The 19,485-nt window shown below is 44.7% G+C and overlaps 1 protein-coding gene across 1 annotated transcript; it reads right to left on the bottom strand.

Annotated features, from left to right (window-relative positions):
- Positions 1 to 8,223: 8,223 nt before the first annotated feature.
- On the bottom strand, positions 8,224 to 15,258 carry LOC101605136 (dehydrogenase/reductase SDR family member 2, mitochondrial). Its single transcript, XM_012949497.2, is given in 10 exon segments — positions 8,224 to 8,351; positions 8,354 to 8,379; positions 8,539 to 8,588; positions 8,843 to 8,977; positions 9,263 to 9,313; positions 10,406 to 10,480; positions 14,302 to 14,342; positions 14,345 to 14,403; positions 14,777 to 14,953; positions 15,131 to 15,258. Coding segments are annotated over 10 exon segments (870 nt in total).
- Positions 15,259 to 19,485: the final 4,227 nt, after the last annotated feature.

Below are 19,485 nucleotides of genomic sequence, written 5' to 3'. Positions count from 1 at the left end.
AGAGGTAGGAGGATCACCATGAGTTCAAGACCATCCTGAGACTCCATAGTGAATTCCAGGTCAGGCTGAGCTAGAGGGAGACCCTACATTGAAAAGCCAAAGGAAAAAATAACATTTTCAACTTATTATAGTAAGATGATAGTAGTTTTCAAGCAACATAAAACTATGTGCTACCTCATGAACATATGACCCAGTTTGTTTCATCTCCAGTATCTTAAAGTTGTATCAACTTTACTACCAGTTGTCATCTGAACCCATTGTGCAATGGCACAATTTTGTTTTTATATTTTGTTCAAAAAAATCAGTGGATCCTAAAGGTCTTGTGAGATTTCATGGTGAGGCACACAGTCAAGTCACAGTAGAAGAAAAGAGAGCCAAAGATGTTTCCCTGCATCACTAAAAGCCTGTGGACTCTGGGCTGGAGACATTGCTTAATGGTTATGTCTCTTGCATGCAAAGTCAAAGGACCCAGGTTCAATTTCCCAGTACCCACATAAGCCAGATTCACAGGTGGTACATGAGTCTGGAGTTTTTTTACAGTTGGTTCAGCAACTTTTTGTGAATGCCAAAAGTCTCTTTAGTGGAATATATTCCAGCTTAGTTTCATCATGGTAGAAAAAAGCCTGGCAATGGCTCATATCTTCATACATCAGCAGTAGGGAGAGGAAGCATCCTGAGTGAGCTAGCTCTGAACACCCAATAGGCTGGACTAATAAATTTCAAGGCCTACCCCCAGTAACACACCTTCTCCAGCACGGCTGTATCTCCCAAAGGCTCCACCAGCTGGGAACCAAGTAAGTGGTTTAATCACAAACACATGAGGCTATGGGGGTCATTTTACATCCAAACCAATATTCCCACTGTTGGCTGGAAAGCAAAAGGACTGGCCAGGCTCTCTGACCAAGGGGTTGGCAGAAGTTAATGCCAGCTCTGCAGCATAGTCATAAAGGACTATTTCTGTTCAAATCCAGAAGCACCTGCCCTGAAAAACAACCTCATAGGAAATCATCAATGGAGGTGTACAGAGAGCTGGGAAACTTTCAACCATCTTCTGTGATAAAGTGACAGAACTCACCAATTCTCTCGTGTAGTTCTATCTTCTTGATTTCTCTATGGAGCAGAAGTGAGGGAGCAAGTGTTGGAGTGAGTTAGGAAAGCAGGGGCTGCCTACACTGAAGGCCAAGGAACTTGATTTCTGGGCCATATCTCCCACAAGCCCACCACTGTGCCAGGAAAAAGAGAGGAAAGGTGAAATAAATTAGATATTTTCAATAATCTTTTCCAGTTCTCTCTTCCTGGATTCTGGGGTATAGCTACTCCCAAAGAAGGTGATGGGCAGGTTTCAAGGACACAGACCAGATGAACTGGAAAAACATAGCCTCTTTGATAGGCACACAGGTTGGATCTTATGATCCTCAGGAGTACACCTCCTCATACCTGCATCAATGCCTAACCCCAACAAGTCATTCATGGCAGGAAGCAAAGAGCCTCCCAGAAAGGTTTGGCATAAAGTCAGCTGACAAAGCTCAGGACAGAAAACAAAAGAATGATTAGAGGAAGGTTCTGGAAATGTTTCTTTCTGGGCTAGAGAGATGGCTTAGTAGTTAAGGTGCTTGCCTGCAAAGCCTAAGGACCCATGTTCAATTCCCCAGGACCTACATAAGCCAGATGCACAAGGTGACACATGCATTTGGAGTTCATTTGCAATGGCTAGAGACCCTGGTGCACCCATTCTCTCTCCCTCCCCCCCCCTCAAATAAATAAATTAAATTAAAAATGTTTCTTTCTGATGAAAGGGTATGGGATCTGTTTCATAGTTGGAGGTTAAGGGTTCTGTGGTCTAAATGTGTTCTCCAAAATTCATATGTTGAGATTTAATCACTAATGTGATAGTAGTGAGGCCTTTAGGGAAGGATTAAATCATGAGACTAAGACCCTCACTAATGGGATTAGGGTCTTTAAAAGGAGCTTGAGGAAGTAGTGTCTCTCTTTCCTCTTCTACCAATGGAGACACAACAGTGAGGCACTATCTGCAAGTAGAGTAGTGTTATCTGACACCAAATGATAGCACCATCCTAGTCTTCAAAATGGTAAAAAGTAAAACTAATTTTTGTAAATTCTCCACTATGGAATGAAGATATACACCAGTTTGAAGACTGCTTACTTGGCATGCACAAACCCTGGCTTTGATCCTCAGCACCACATAAACAGCATAGTAGCACATGCCAGTAATCCCAACAACAGAGGTAAAAAGCAGGAGGATCAGAAGTTCAAGGTCACACTTGGCTACACAGCAAGCTCAGGGCCAGTCTGGAACATGAAACCATGTCTCAAATGGATGAATGAATGAATGAGTGAGTGAAATCTTTATAATGTGGTATTTTGTTACAGCAGATTAACCAACTAAAACAAGGGTTGCAGTTTCCTGTGTTTTACATATTGTACTCACCTCTCCCACCTGTTAGAAGACACTCTCCAGATGTGAACCAACTGTGCTCTCTGGAAACTCTCTAGTTGGCACGGAGAACCGTCATCATTCAATCTGATTCTAAAATGCTTGCTGAAGGAACCAATTGTTAAACCCCAAAGACCCACATCTCAATCCCTCCCTTGGCTTGCTTCAGGTCACCAAGGCATCCATCAATACCACCAACATCTTTATCAGTTGTCAGTTGGGTCACCAGAAATGGAACATAAGGAAGTCCCCTTCCCAGATTCTCACATTCTAAAACTATTCTGATAGTAACTAACTTAGTTAATGTGAATTTTTTGTTATGTATGTAAAAATTATGATATTAATTTTTGCATTTAAATAATTCTATTTTGCAGCAGTTAGAATTGTCACTGAACATTATTGAAAGGCCTTACTATGGTTTCAATGTGAAGTAACCCCCATAGACTCACATGTTTGAACACTTGGTCCCCAGCTGGTGGTGGGATTTGGGAAGGTTGTGGAACCATCAGGAAGTAGAGGCTTTCTTTGAAGAAGTGGGCTCTAGGGCAGACCTTGAAGGTTGTGTGTGTGTGTGTGTGTGTGTGTGTGTGTGTGTACAGTATGCATGTGGCATACTATATGATGTGTTGTGTATGCATATGTGTGTGCAGATGTATAGTCATGCACTTGGGGAGGCCACAGGAGAACTTTGGGTGCCCTTCTCTATTGTTCAAGCATGTATTTCCTTGAGACAGTGTCTCTCCCTAAACCCAGCATGGCCATCAGTCAGTGACCCCCATTCATTCTCTTGTCTCTGACTCCCAAGGACTTGGGTTTCTGATGTACATGGTCATGCTCAGCTTTTTACATGATTTCCTGAGAGTCAGACTCAGTGGTTTCCAGTCTAAGAGCCCTCATGCTTAAGCAGTAAGCACTCTTACCTACTCAGCCAACTCCCCAGCCCAGACCTTGAGGTTTCATAGCCTGGCCCCACTTCCTATTCATCCTCTGCTTCCTGACTGTGGATGCAATGTGACCAAACACCCCTCTGCTCTTGCTGCCATGTCTATGATGAGATGTATCCTCTTAGAACTACAAGCCAGAATTAACTCTTTGCCTTATTTTTTAAATTAAATTATTTATATTTATTGAGGAAAGTTCAGAGCCAAGGGAAGGCACCCATGTGGCTAGACATTCCACATGGAAGGCCTGGGGAAAACAAGTATAGAAAGAGAAAAGGAAGTTCAAGGAGCCCCTGCCATGTGGGGAGCTGGAGGGGATAAAGAAACCATGTGGAGGGCTGGAGAGATGGCTTAGTGGTTAAAGTGCTTGCCTGCAAAGCCAAAGGACTTTGGTTCAATTCCCTAGTACCCACGTAAGCCAGATGCTCCAGGAGGTACATGCATTTGGAGTTTGTTTGCAGTGGCTAGAAGCCGTGGCACACCCATTCTTTCTCTCTCTCACACTCTTCCTCTTATCTTCTCTCAAATAAATGAATAATAATAATAATTTTTTTTAAAAAAGAAACCATGTGGAGAGTAAGAGCTAGGGGCCCTCACGATGAGTGAAAGCACCTACAGCTGGACGTTCCCAAGTGATCCAACTCTTATCTTCTTTAAGCTGCTTCTTGACAGGTATTTGGTGGCAGCATTGGGTAAAGTAACAAGCTGGGCATGGTGACGCACACCTTTAATCCCAGCACTGGGGAGGCAGAGGCAGGAGGAGCACTATGTGTTCGAGGCCATCCAAAGACTACATAGTGAATTTCTCTAGCCACTGCAAGTGAACTCAAGATGCACATGCCATCTTGTGCATCTGGCTGTATGTGGGTACTAGGAAATCAAACCTGGGTCATTTGGCTTTGCCAGTATGCACCTTAACCACTAAGTCATCTCTCCAGCCCCCATCTTTTTAATTTAACTCTGGGTTTTTTTTCTAACAACCCTGAGGGACAGCCATAGGAACTGTTCAACCCATTAATGTGTGATATGAGTTCAGGTAGCTTGAAAGCCTCCAGGAATTTTCTGAACAATACTTTGGAGGAAATGAACTAATTTTTATTTTGTACAGAGAGTTTCTGCTTCTCCCTGGAGCTAAGCAGAAACAAAGATTTGACTGTTCTGACCCTTAAATATATTTGAGACCATAGACTATTACCTCCTAGAGACCTTGAAACAAACACACATTTAATGCCCTACTCATGCACTCTTCCCTTCATCCTGATTTCAGATGTGGCTGGCATGAGCTATTTTCTGTGGTCCTTGAGTCGTTGCACTGTGAGGAGCATTTTCCTCTCTGATTGGAGGGGACACTGATAACTCCCTCCCAGGAAAACCCTGGGTTAATGGAAAGGGACAAGTCATAGATAAATGTTCCCCATGCCAGTCTCAAAATGGATGCCTCACTTGTTAGAAGCACTCCACACTCCTCTTTGGGGAGTGGGGATAGTGGCTTGTAGTGCTCCCTCCATAATATACCCCCATAGCAGCCCCTGCTTTCCTAACTCACTCCAACACTTGCTCCCTCACTTCTGCTCCATAGAGAAATCAAGAAGACAGAACTGCAAGAGAGAATTGGTGAGTTCTGTCACTTTATCACAGAAGATGGTTGAGAGACAGATTTATATTCAGGCCCCAGCCTTGCCTCTCCCAAGCTATATATAGATGGATGGATGGATGGATGGTGGGACAGATGGGCAGACAGACAGACAAACTCTCTGGAGCAGATAGCAATTAAAAACATCCAAAATCACATCTTCCAAGGCTCAGGGACCATTGAAGAAGAGGTGGCACAAAGAATGTAAGAACCAAAAGAAGGGGAAGAGTACATTGCAATGTGTCTTCCAGACACAAAATGGCTGTGGTATTCATGACCTCACAGTGGCTGACACTACCTACACAAGACCTGCATAAATAGAAGGGGGAAATGATGACAGCAAAACAGAAGAGAGACTAATTAGGAAGAAAATGGGATTCAGTGGAGAGGAGATTCAAAAGGGGGAAAAGGGAGGATGGAGGGAAGGCATATGATTGTGAGATACTGTCTGGTATGTATGGAGGTGATCAATAAAGGGTTTTTTTTTTTAAGGAGAAAGCTAACTGAGTATTCAGCATGCATCCCTCTCTTCAATTCCTCCCTGCTGATGTGACAATGTGATGACAATTTTCTACCCCTGCCATGATGAATTTCCTTAGAAACTGTAAGCTCTTTTCCTTCCATAAGCTGCCTCAGGTCAGGTGTTTCTTCACAGCAATGAGAAAGTAACTGATACAATGGTAATGTATATTAATATGACCATTACCGAAAACTAACTGGAGGTTACTCAAAACACTGAAAATAGATTGCATTATTCTACTCTTGGGCATTTATCCAAAAGATGCGAAGTCAGTTTTTCAAAGAGCCATCTGCATGCATATTATCTCATGATTACTGCAACCCCTGTCACAATAGTGAAGGTATAGAATCAACTCAAGTGTCCATCAAGGGATAAACTGATAAAGAAAGCATGGTATTTACACAACAGGACACTATTCAGGTTTTAAAAACAAGAAAACTCTGTCATAACACAACCTGGGTAGAATTTGAGAATGTCATGCTAAGTAAAATAAGTCAGGAATAGGAAAAGAAATACTGCTTTGTCTCACTTGTACATGGAATGTAAAACAACTGAACTCAACGAAGCAGGAAGCAGAATGGGGTGTTTACAAGATTCTGAGGAGGAGTAGTTGGAATCACGGATGGCCAAACAGTATAAAACCTCAGACAGCACAAGTAAGTTTACTTTTCTTTGAGATCTGTTGCACATTGTTCTGAATAGATTTCAATAATAAAAATATATTGTGGGAGCCAGGCATAGTGGTGCACGTCTTTAATCCCGGCACTTGGGAGGCAGAGGTAGGCCAGCCTGAGATTACATAATGAATGAATTCCAGGAGGATCGCCATGAGTTCAAGGCCATCCTGAGACTCCATAGTGAATTCCAGGTCAGCCTGAGCTAGAGTGAGACCCTGCCTCAGGAAAAAAAAAAAAAAAAATATATATATATATATATATATATATATATATATATATATATATATATACACATATTTATATATATAAATATAAAATAAGTAAAACAAATATATATATACATATATATATGTACATATATATATATATTGTGGGAGCGAGGCATAGTGGTGCACGTCTTTAATCCCAGCACTTGGGAGGCAGAGGTAAGGGGATCACCATGAGTTCAAGGCCAGCCTGAGATTACATAATGAATGAATTCCAGGTCAACCTGAGCTAGAGTGAGACCCTACCTCAAAAAAAAAAAAAAAAAAAAAAACCAGGCGCGGTGGTGCACACCTTTAATCCCAGCACTTGGGAGGCAGAGGTAGGAGGTTCACCATGAGTTCAAGGCCACCCTGAGACTACATAGTGAATTCCGAGTCAGCCTGAGCTAGAGTGAGATCCTACCTCAAAAAAACAAACAAACAGAGAGAGGGGGAGGGAGAGAAAGAATGGGGATGACAGGGTCTCTGGTCACTGCAAATGAACTCCAGACACATGTGCCATTTTGTGCATTTGGCTTTATATGGGTACTGGAGAACCTGGCCCATCAGGCTTGGCAAGCAAGTGTCCTTAACTGCTAAACTATCTCTCTAGCCCCTGTTGTGACAATTTTTAATTCAGATTCTCAAATGATTGTGTGGCCCAGAAGATGAAAAATATCTATTTGCCTAGGAAACCCCAGAAATAATTCAGGATCCTTCTACCACCCAGCCCTCTCTTTGGCTCTGCATGGCTTCCAGCAGGCCCAGCTCACACATGAGGTATAAAGCCTCCCGTGAAGCTACATGATCAGTCTGGACTATAATGGGTATGCCACAGGAGAAGCTTGTCCCCCCCCCCCCACAAACATTGTCCTGCATTCCACATTTGCCACAAGCCTCCTGTGAGGATAAATTTTATTTTATTTTTAAGTTTTTCGAGGTAGGGTCTCATTCTAGTCCAGGCTGACCTGGTATTCACTATGAAGTCTCAGGGTAGCCTCAAACTCATTGTGATCCTCCTACCTCTGCCTCCTGAGTGCTGGGATTAAAGGTATGTGCCACCATGCCCAGCCCTGATTTTACTTTAGGAAAGACATGCTTACAGCACAAATTAGAGAAAAGGCTGAAAACTTTTTCCTTAAAGTTGCTTACAGCAGCATACACACAAGAAGAGCCACGTGAGGCTGCAGAGATGGCTTAGTGGTTAAAGCGCTTGCCTTTGAGGACTAAAGACCCCAGTTCGAGGCTCGATTCTCCAGGACCTGTGTTAGCCAGATTCACAAGGGGGCACATGAGTCTGGAGTTCATTTGCAGTGGCTGGAGGCCCTGGTGTGCCTATTCAATCTCTCTCTCTCTCTCTCTCTCTCTCTCTTTGTCTGCCTTTTCTCTGTCTGTCTGTCACTCTCAAATAAATAAATAAAAATGAACAAAAAGCTGGGCATGGTGGCACATGCCTTTAATCCCAGCACTTGGGCAGCAGAGGTAGGAGGATCACCGTGAGTTCAAGGCCACCCTGAGACTACATAGTGAATCCCAGGTCAGCCTGGGCCAGAGTAAGACCCTACCTTGAAAAAGCAAAATAATAATAATAGTAATAATAATAATCAAAAAATAATTTAAAAAAAGAAGAGTCACATGTGTTGGCTAGATCAGGCAGAATTGACAGTGGTTCTGGGGGAGAGTCCTTAGGCTAAGGATACTGAAGAGTTTTCTTTCTTAAGCCTCCTGGACAATTTACAGATCCCTAGGCTCTTAGACCCTGACCCACAGCTGAACAGCCACCTCCCAGCCCCAGAGTCGAGGGGAGAAGCCAGCCACAATGATGTTCTCACCAGTGATGTAGCTAGAATCTGGGGAGCACAGGAAGGACATGAGACTACACAGTCCTCAGGTTGCCCAATCCTGGATGGAAGAAGGGCACCATCATCACTTGCACTTTGATTCAGCCATGTAGACCCCAGACTTCAACAAGAGGCAGGACCAGTAGACAGAGGAATGTCCATGGCATACACTCAGCCACCCTCTCCAGCTGTCCTCAGGTCAACAAAGCACCAGACCCCACTTGCCTGTGCAGCTGCTTCCTTGAAGCAGTTCCATAAAGTCTCACTGTCATATAACTGAGCACAGGGAAGTAATGAAAGAGCCACTACTGCTCGCACAGGTAGGGCTCTGAGCTGGCCACCTAGAGAACACCCATGGCAGGTTTGCCTTTCTAAGCATAAATGGAATATGCTCCTGGCTGGATTTAGGGGACATTGAAGACATCAGGTAAAAGGACACTGGTCTTAGGCCTCAGTCACCCCTCTATTTTTTCATCCTTGGGGAAGGTTTCCATTGAACAATGATGTGGATGGGAACACCCAGTCCTCACCACTGCACTGAAGTTAGTCTTAATTATTCCTGGAACCAGACAGTTCACCTGGATGTTCTTAGGGGCCAACTCCAAAGCCAGTGTCCTGGTGAGGCCCAACAGTGCTGTCTTGCTGACACTGTAGGCACCAAGCTCCTGGGGAGAGAATTGAGATGGTTATGATTGAGAAGAGTAGATGAAAGTACCCATTGGATTTCTTACTTACAGAGGATCACAGTGAAATAAGTCCAGAGCTCAGACTCACTCTGTCCACCTGTGTCTGAAACAGAGGCTGGATCTAAGGGATCCAGAAGTCACATGGGTACAAGCTCTACCCGGGATAGCAGGCCACTGTCCTGGGCACTGCCCATATGTGACTCTGTGGAATAGATATTTACCTCTCACTCTACACCAACCAGGAGGACAAGGCCAAGCACTTGCCACATATGGTATATAAGCTGAAATAGAAGAGACCAGGATGACAGCAGCCCCCTAAGAGAAGACAGAAGGAGGAGAAATAAAGATGAAGACTTAACTGCTGATTAGAGTACCATGACGGCCAATAAACTCTGGAGTGCAGGTCCCATTATTACCTCCACTTCACATAAGAAAATTGAGGCTGATATAAGGGTTTGGTAATAGCCAATGACTGACTGAGCTTGGATTACAATCCTATTTCTGTACTCCTCTGCCTCTTCTGGGAAAGAGATGAGCAGAAAAGCAGCTAGCTGCTAGAAGGAAGAAGGGAGTTAACTTGGTGAAGAGGCCCCAAGAACAGCAGACAAATGTCTATTAACAATCATCCATTAAGAAGAAGATGCTGGTCAGAAACTTCCTCTTCTGTCTGAAAAACCCTCTGCCAGCTCCAACAGAGTGTGCCTGGAAGGAATAAAATCACACTTGCCAGGCCTAGGCAGAGAAGTCATTGAAGACCAGGCTGCAGGGAACTGGGAGAGGCCAGGAACAGGCTCCTCCCTATGGGAGAGGAACAGGGAAAACCCTGTCATAGATTTTAACTTAGTGCCAGTGGCTGGAGGCCTTCTCATGCCCATTCTCTCTCTCTCTCTCTCTATCTATCTATCTATCTATCTATCTATCTATCTATCTATCTATCTCTCCCATTCTCTCTAGTAAGTAAAGAAATAAATCTTAAAATAAAAGAAATAGTAGCCATGGAGCTGGGGAGATGGCTCAGCAGTTAAATACATGTGCTTGTAAAGCCTTACAGCCTGGGTTCAATTCCCTAGTACACATGTAAAGCCAGATGGACAAAATGGTACACGCATCAAGTTTATTGCAAGGCAAGATGCCCTATCATGCATGCCCATATTCTCATTCTCTCTCTCTCCACACACACACACACACACACACACATATGTATATGTATATTTGTAAATGAAAATACTTAAAAATAAACACTACCCACACCGAAGATAAAGTATAACAGAGGGAAATAGGGTCATATAGAGATCCCAGAGAGACTTCCTATCTCTCACCCCATCCTGGAGGTGTCCATGGGTTCTCCAGTCCTGTACTAAGTCTCCCCAGCTCCCATCACTTCCAACCCTCACCCTGCAACCTTACCTTCTCCCTCTCTTCTCCTGCAGGGCAGCAGCTGGCTCAGAGTAAGGCTGGGGCCTTCACGTTCACATTCAGGATCTGAAATTGAAGCAAATGAGGCGGGCGCAATGGTCAGCCCTGGCATATGAACAAGACACTTGAAGTCCTATCAAAACAATGTGCTCAGCCTTAGGAGACTAATTTCCCTTCTGATTGGGCCAAAAAATGGTTCCAGCCTGCCCATGGTTTCATGGGCGGTCAGGTTAAGAGATACATCTATGAGCACAGCCTCAAAAATGTTCGGAAAGGGGTGAAGGATGAGCATGGTCAAACCTCTTAAAGAAATTGGATTGAGCTGGGTGTGATGGTGCAGTCCTATAGTCCCTAGCACTCAGAGGAGGAAAGAGGAGGGTCAAGAGTTCAAGAACATCCTCAGCTACTTTGTGAGTTGGAAGTCAGTCTGGGCTACAAGAGACCCTGTCTGAAAAAGGTGGCAGAGAGAAACTGGACTTTGTTCTGGATGTTCAGAAAGAAACTGTAAGCATAAGCCACTGGAAAGCCATTGAAGATAGACAAGAAACAGGAGAGCAGGCGTCTTTATCTCTTTGGTTCATGTTTTATAATGTTTATACTTTGTCCTGAGAGAATTTAAGGCCTGCTCACAAAGAAATAGACCAAAGAAAATCAAATAGGAATCATGTGAAGAAATGTAAAATAGGAAAAATAAGTATAGAAAACAGAAAAATAAAAGCAAGTATGGTGGTGCATGCCTTTAATCTCAGCACTTGGGAGGCAGAGGTAGGAGGATCACCATGAGCTCAAGACCAGCCTGAGACTACATAGTGAATTCCAGGCCAGCCTGGGCTAGAGTGAGACCCTACCTCAACAAAATGGAAAAACAAACCAAAAGAAGAAGAAGGAGAGAAGGAGGAGGAAGGGAAAGAGGGAGGGAGGGAAAAAGGGAGGGAGGGCAGGAGGAAGGAAGGAAGGAAGGAAGGAAGGAAGGAAGGAAGGAAGGAAGGAAGGAAGGAAGGAAGGAAAGAAGGAAGGAAGGAAGGAAGAAATATAAGAAAAAGCAAGTGACATTGGTATCCACTGGTCCCAGCACATGGTCAGACAAGGCTTTATTCCATTGTTTGTTCACAAGAAGACAGACAATAAGGGTCAACACACTAGTTGCCCACTGGTTCTGAGCTTCCTGCAGCCAGTCCAGAGACAACAGACAGCTGCCATTGGATTTAGGTGTCTATGCTGATTCTATCTGCAGCTGAAGCCTGGATCTGGGTTCCCATGGGGTCCTTGTACACTGGAAACTCTGTTTCATGGGACTTGGAACAAAGGAGATGTAGGCAGGGGCCTGGCAAGAAAAGGTATAGACACTGAGCCCAAAGAGAGGCAGAGTGCAAGCTGAGATTAAAAAAGCATCCTTCCTGAAGCGAGCTGTCTTTTATAAATATTTTTAATGTTCTTTTTAAATATTTTATTCATTTATTTGAGAAAGAGAGTGAGCAGATAGGAAGAATGTGCATGCCAGGGCCTCCAGCCACTGCAAATGAACTCTAACTTACGTGGGCCCTGGGGAATCAAACCTGGGTCCTTAGGCTTCGCAGGCAAGCGCCTTAACTGCTAAGCCAACTCTCCAGCCTTTTTAAAAATTAATTAATTTTTTTATTAATTAGTTTTGTACTCAATGAATACAGACAGGCATATAGGCCAATGGAATAGAATCGAAGACCTGGACTTTGGGTCAAGCAACTACAGCTACTTGATATTTGACAAAGGCCATAACAATATGGCTGAAAAAAAGACTGCATCTTCAACAAATGGTGCTGGACAAACTGGATAACCAGCCCTGTTTGTAAATATTTTTATTTGCTAGGAGTGGTAGCACACACCTTTAATCCCAGCACTCAGGAGGATTGTTATGAGTTTGAGGCTACCTTGAGACTACATAGTGAATTCCAGGTCAGCCTGAGCTAGAGAGAGACCCTACCTCAACAAACCAAAAATTTTATATTTTACTGACTGAAAGAGTAAGGAGGAGTACAATAAAGACAGCTGAAAATTGGCCACCACACGCATATGCATGCATGTGTGCCCACATACATATGAGCATGCATAGACACACCACATGAAGCAGAGCATCTGAAAAATTCTAAACTCTTTGTGATAATTTCACCTCCAAGGTGGTGGCAGGTGTGACCCACAGACAAGTACTCCATCGATTTCTATCCAGTTGTGCACAACTGCTCGTTGAGTAGCAAGTCTTTCGAGGATAAGGGAGCATCCGAGAAAGTTGGATCGATTGCTGGCATGTGTCCTCTGCTTCAGGGTTCTAACAGTTCTGAGAAAAAGCCATGTGATCCCGTGAACTAAGACACCAAAAAGGAAACTGACTCAGGAGGACTGGGAGGCTGTCAGCAATAACCTGCCAGCTAGATAATTTCAGATGATCTTTCAGGGACATTGGGAATGAAGCTCAAGAGCCTGGGAGGCTGTGCAGCTCTATGGCTGCTTGCAGGGAGTTCAAATTTCAGGTCATCTCTGAGGATAGAGTGGTGGGCACCCAGCCAAGGCCAGAGAGAAAGAAGAAGCCAACCTGAGGATGTGTTGGCAAAATAAAAGGCCGAGGCTAGTGAGGGCAATGTGGTAAATGCCTTGACCCAGAACTTAGGGCACAGTGGGAATGCTAATGGCAGGAAGAATGAGGTTCGATCTGTATCTGTTTGATCTGTGATAGGGAATTGGGAACAAATCCTGGGATGGAATAGAACAGGAGGGAGGGGGAAAGCCCAAGATGGATTTGGAGGCATTTTACATGTCTCTCCTGGACCCTTAGGGATAAGAGAGCAGACCTTGAAATGAATTCATGGTGGGCTGGAATGTCACCAAAGAGGAACCCAGTGACCATTACATACCTCCATAAGACTTCCTAATAGACATAAACCAGGGTCTAGAAGTGTCTAGCAAGTAGCAAGGATTAGATAAAGGTGACGGCTAATCCTGATCATCAGCTTGATTGACGGAAAGACACCTGGTAGATCAGTAAAGCACACCTCTGGGTGTGTCTGTGAGGGTATTTCCAGAGAGGATTGATTGATGGAAGATTAGCACCACCCAACAGCCTGGGGGCCCACGCCTCCATGAAGTGAATGACTCTGTACCTCTCAGCCCTTCTGCCAAGATGTTGTATTTCAGCACATCCCAGAAACAACAAAGCCAGCTGATCTTTGGTGGAAACCTCTGAACCCCTGAGCCAAAAATCAGTTCTTCCTCCCTTAAATTGTTTATTCTGGCAGAAATATAACATCATAAACACTTGATGACTGAATATATGCAAAGAGATGTAAAGAGAAAAGAACAGAAAGAATGTAGGCACTAGGTTTTAAAATAAACCATAAAGGACGGGAGAGATGGCTTAGTGGTTAAGGCGTTTGCCTGCAAAGCCAAAGGACCTAGGTTTGATTTCCCAGGACCCACGTAAGCCAGATGCACAAGGGGGCGCATGTTCATTTGCATTGGCTAGAGGCCCTGGCATGCCCATTCTCTCTCTGCCTCTCCCTCTCTCTCTCCAATAAATAAATAAAATAAAGTATTGGGCCAGGCATGGTGGCACACATCTTTAATCCCAGCACTCAGGAGGCAGAGGCAAGTGGATTGCCGAAACTTCTAGGCCACCCTGAGACTACATAATGAATTCCAGGTCAGCCTGAGCTAGAGTGAGACCCTACCTCAAAAAATCAATAATAATAATAATAATAATAATCATAATAACAATGTATTAATAAAAGAATTAATAAAATAAGCCACAAAGCAACATATTCAGGCTGCTACCCAGGGCCTGCTTTTCTAATAACCTCAAGCAGGAGAAGAGGCTGTTGTGGGGACAGACCTGATGGAGTCTAGCGTTGACCTCTCACCTTCTCCCACACCTGTTCACTGGCCCTCAGAGTGCTCCCACCAAAGGGTTGACAACAGCATTGCACACCAGGAAGCCCATGTCTCCATAGTACTCCAGAGCCAAAGGAAAAGGATATTAGAATGTATAGAGGTAGATGAGGAAGACACCCATTCAGAGCAGCCCAGAAGTGCAGGGTATTGAGGCTTGCTGATCAGTTGATACCTCCACCAGGAAAGGTCACAAGACACTGCTAAAACCAAATACTTATTAAGGAAAGCGTTTTGACTAGGCCCAAAGGTAGGCCTGTGTGGTGCTCCAGGACCGCCATGGTGACTTCCCCTATTCCTTTAGATATCTCCTCAAGTGTAGAGTTGTAGTTCTCTCATCAACAAATCATCTTCCAGAAAGCCTTGGCCCTCATTCCCATCCTGTGCCTCCTAGGGCTCAATGGGATGTGAGCTCTTCTCTGAGTCCTTCCCTTCCTTGACCTCACTTTGTTCACCAGTCACTGTCAGTCCTCAGCCTTCCCCATGTGACACATAGTGCCTGTTACACTCAAACCCTGCCCCTGAAGTATGGTATGTGCACAGTCCACATTCTGTTGCTTCCAGCTGCTGATGACCACGTGGGCCCCATCCTGGGCCAGACACTGGGTGATGGCCCAGCCAATCCTACAGGCAGGCTGGAGGGTACAAGTCAGCCTAGCCCTTCTGTACCATCCTTCCTCTACCCATCCTAGAAATAAATAAAGTAAGGAGTGACCTGCCCTACAATACTGAGTCTTTCCACTGAAGCCAGGGTCCTTCTATATAAGGAGTTAATACTCCAGGGACAATCAGACCACTCACCCATCAGTAGATCCTGTGACCAGAGCTACCCACTTGGCCAGGACTCCCCCTTGGGCTGCTCCAATGCTATGCATCCTCATAGAGAGCCCAGTACATGGACTAAACAAGCACCACTGGACTGAGATCATGGCTGGGCACATGGGGAGTAGGCCTGAGCTGCTTCTTTCTGGATCAGCCTTGTGGGAGAGAGTCCATTTCACTTACCAGTGATGGCATCAGTGAGCATGAAGTACTCTACCTCCCCCACATCATAGGCAGATGCGGAGGTCAAGCTAATTAACAAAAAGCTAATCTTTGCACAGGCTAGCCTGGGGACATGGAAAACTATGTGCCTTGGGTGGAGCTTCTTGAAAATGGGAACTCACAGCTTCTCCAAAGATTTCCTGATGAAATAAACCTAAACAAACAACCATGATCTGGTCTGATGCAAATTCATGATCTGTCTCATGCTCTGACTCCCCATAGTTTTGACTGCCTGAATCTGAATAAAAGCTGTGAGTACAGTCAGTTCAGGGACCACTTGAGTGGATCCCCTAACCTTCCATTAAATCATATTTGCATGTTGTGTGTTTGTGTTCAGTTCCAAACACCACTACACGGTGTGTACAGGCCAGCAGCAGAGTGGCAGGGCAGCTAAGTAGTCAGTGTAAATGGGCTCTTGAAGAGCCCCGCATTCTAAAATTGTCACACAAAGGCTAAGGCTGTATGTAGCGCAGTGGCAGAGCAGTTGTCTAGCATGTATGAAGCCCTGCGTTCCATCTCTAGCAAGAAAGAAGAAAGGAAGGAAAAGAAAAAGGAAGGGAGGGGAAAGAAAGAGAGGAAAAATATTGACACACTAGCATGAGAGCCAATGTCCAAGATTCTGGGAAAGATGGTGACTTAGAAGCCCCATAAGAGTGACTTGGTAAAAGGAAAATAAGATAGCAAACAATAGACTTAGCTAGGTATGGTGGCTCACTCCTTTAATCCCTGCACTCAAGAGGCTGAGGTAGGAGTATCATGATGTATTTATCACCAGCCTAGACTACTGAATAAGTTCCAGGTCAGTCTGGCTAGAAACCAAAATAGAGGCTGGGGAGAAGGCTCAGTGGTAAAGAGCACTTACTGCTTAAGCATGGTGCCTTCTCAGAGCAGTTTTCCAAGGCTGACTCTTCAGAACCCAGGTTAAAAAGCTGGCATGACCATGCACATGGATAACCCCAGTCTGTCAGGTTCATGGGAGGTGGAGACTGGGGAATCACGTGGGATAACCCAGGTTGAGGGAGAAACCCTATGTCAAGGAAGTATGTGGATGAGTGATGAAAACAGACACCCAACTTTCTCCTCTGGCCTCTTCTCACATACACATGGGGCACACATCTGCATACACATGCATATACCATACATCACACACACCACACATAACCACACATAAGCATGCATGAAAATAAATGAATAAATACAAAAAAAAGCAGGCAGGAGGAGCCATGAATGGATATCCAGCCGCATGCACTACATGGATAACAGGCTAGGGCTGAAATCAGTAGGTACCACCAGCAAAGTGTTCCCTCCACAACGCTCAGTGCCATAGAACAGCTAGCTAGTCAGAGAGGGGCTAACCAAAGGCTGGACAAGCCATGGTCCGAGAGACATGGGATGGCTGCAGACTGTAGAGTCAGGGATGAAGTGTGATGCACATGGGCCTAAAGCACAGATTACCTGTGCATGGACCAAGGGCTTCATCCCTGCCCCCATGCCACAACAGTACCACAGGAACAGTTATCTGGTGACAACAGGCTATGGGGGTGACACTAACGGCTGCATAGGCAGAGGGACACAGGGCCAGCGCAGGCTGTGCAGCCAGAGGCTGCCTTGTGATAGGAGCAAGCGCAAAGCAGAGATGTTCAACACTCTCAGCTCCAACTGACGTCAGTTGGAACCACCAGGAGAAGCGCACGCCCTCCCCACTGCACCACTCCCACACACGCACGCGCACACATGCGCACACCGAAACAGCTAGCTAGAGAGAGACCGGCCTCAGAGGACTGGCCAAGGACTGGATGCACCAGGAGGTAGATGTCTGGGATCACAGCGGGCAGTGGATGTAATAGACGTGTAGCTGATGCACAAGCCTGTAGCTGATTCCCCAGGGCACCAGGGAGGGCCCCAAAATTCTTAATACATCAAAGCAGTAAATGTGTGGCCTCCAATATCTGAATATGTCCTCTAACTGTGCTTCTCTCTTGGTTTTAGGAGGGGCCCGTTTCAACTTACACTACACCTTAAAAGGAATATCTCTGTGGCTGGAGTGGAGCTTAGTGGTTAAGGCATTTGCCTGCAAAGCCAAAGGATCCGGGTTCAACTCTCCAAGACCCAGGTAAGCCAGATTCACAAGGGGGCACTTGCATCTGGAATTCGTTTGCAGCAGCTGAAGGCCCTGGCGTGCCTGTTCTCTCTCTCTCTCTTTCTCTATCTCTTTCTCTCTCTCTCTCTCTCTCTCTCTCCTCTCTCTCATAAATAAGAAAATAAAAAATATTTAAAAAAAAAAAAAAAAGGAATCTCCCAGGTCTTGAGAGATGACTTACGTATTATAAGGATCCAAGTTTGATTCTCCATTACCCACATAAACCAGATGCACAAGTTGGCATCTGGGGTTCATTTGCAATGGCTAGAGGCCCTGGTGTTCCCATTCTCTATCTATCTGTTCCCTCTCTCTCTCTCTTTCTCTCAAATAAATAAATACTTTTTAAATAAAAGGGAGTATTGCAGGTTGGAGAGATTGCTTGTGGTTAAGGCATTTGCCTGAGAAGCCAAAGGACCCAGGTTCGATTCCCCAGGACCCACATAAGCCAGATGCACAAGGTGGCACGTGTGACTGGAGTTCATTTGCAGTGGCTGAAGATTCATTCTCTCTCTCTCTCTCTCCTTTTTCTATCTCTCTCAAATAAATTTTTAAAAAGTTAAATTAAAATTTTCAAAAAGGAATATCTCTTTATGCTCCACTCCTATAAACTTTGCTGATGTAGAAGACCCTTGACTTTTCATTAGATTTATTTCCCATCCTCTGATGCACATGTACTGTACAAACAAGTTAGAGTGGTTGCCACCTCCTGTTCCCTTGGTCCAATCAACATACTGTTATCAATGTAATGGATCAGTGTGATACCTTGTGGAAGAGACAGGCAATCAAGATAGTAAAAGCATACTTCTGGTCTTGCTAGCTGCTGAAAACAAATTGCTTCTGGTGGGCCCTATGGATAAATACAGAGAAAAATTATTTGGGAAATAACATAGCTGAATGCCAGACACCAGGAGATGTGTTAATCTGCCTGAGCAAGGAAGCCACACCTGATACAAAAGCTGCACCTGGAGTCACTGCTTAATTAAGCTCACAACAAACAACTGTCATTTTCCAGGACCCACCCATTATCTGCCTAGAACAAAAAGGAGTTAAAGAAAGGTGTGGTAGGAGCCACCACCCTTGAATCTTTCAAGTCCTTGATGCTGGCACTAGTGTCTACAATCCCTCCAAGGATGTGATATTGTTTGGGGTTCATTATTGTCCCTATTAGAGGCAGCTCCAGTGGCTTCCCCTTGGCTTTTCTAACCATGATAGTCCTCACTCCACAGGTCAGGGAACAAATGTGGGGATTTTGCCAACACCTAAGTATATCTATCACAATTATGAAGCCTGGAACTATGTAAATAACAGGATGACTCTAGAGACTAAATAGACCATTGTAAACTAAACTTTGATTAAAAGGTCAATGATGGTGTCAGGCGTGGTGGCACATGCCTTTAATTCCAGCTTTCGGGAGGCAGAGGTAGGAGGATCGCTGTGAGTTCGAGGCCACCCTGAGACTCCATAGTGAATTCCAAGTTGGCCTGAGCTAGAGTGAGACACTACTTCGAAAGACCAAAAAAAAAAAAAAAAAGTCATTGATGGGCTGGAGAAATGGTTCAGCAGTTAAAGCACTTTCCTACAAAGCTAAAGGACCTAGGTTCAATTCCCTAGGATCCACATAAGCTAGATGTACAAGGTGGCACATGGTCTGGAATTTGTTTGAAGTGGCTGAAGATCCTGGCATGCCCATTCTCTCTCTCTCTCTCACAAATTAAAAAAAAATAATTTTTTAAAAAACATAAAGGTCATTGACCACCAGACTTCCAAAAGGCCCTAAAGACCACAATGCTGATGCTGTCTGGGATCTCCTGGAATCAACATCAATTTAAAGCCAGTGTTAAATCAGGTGTGGTGACATGTGCCTTTAATCCCAGCACTTGGGAGGCAGAGGCAGGAGGATTACCATGAGTTCAAGGTCACCCTGAGACTACATAGTGAATTCCAGGTCATCCCGGGCTAGAATGAGACCCTA

Source organism: Jaculus jaculus, chromosome 7, assembly GCF_020740685.1.
Source record: "Jaculus jaculus isolate mJacJac1 chromosome 7, mJacJac1.mat.Y.cur, whole genome shotgun sequence".
Classification (NCBI taxonomy): domain Eukaryota; kingdom Metazoa; phylum Chordata; class Mammalia; order Rodentia; family Dipodidae; genus Jaculus; species Jaculus jaculus.
The sequence above is the reverse complement of the archived record's forward strand: the minus strand, read 5'-3'. Positions and strand labels throughout refer to the sequence as shown.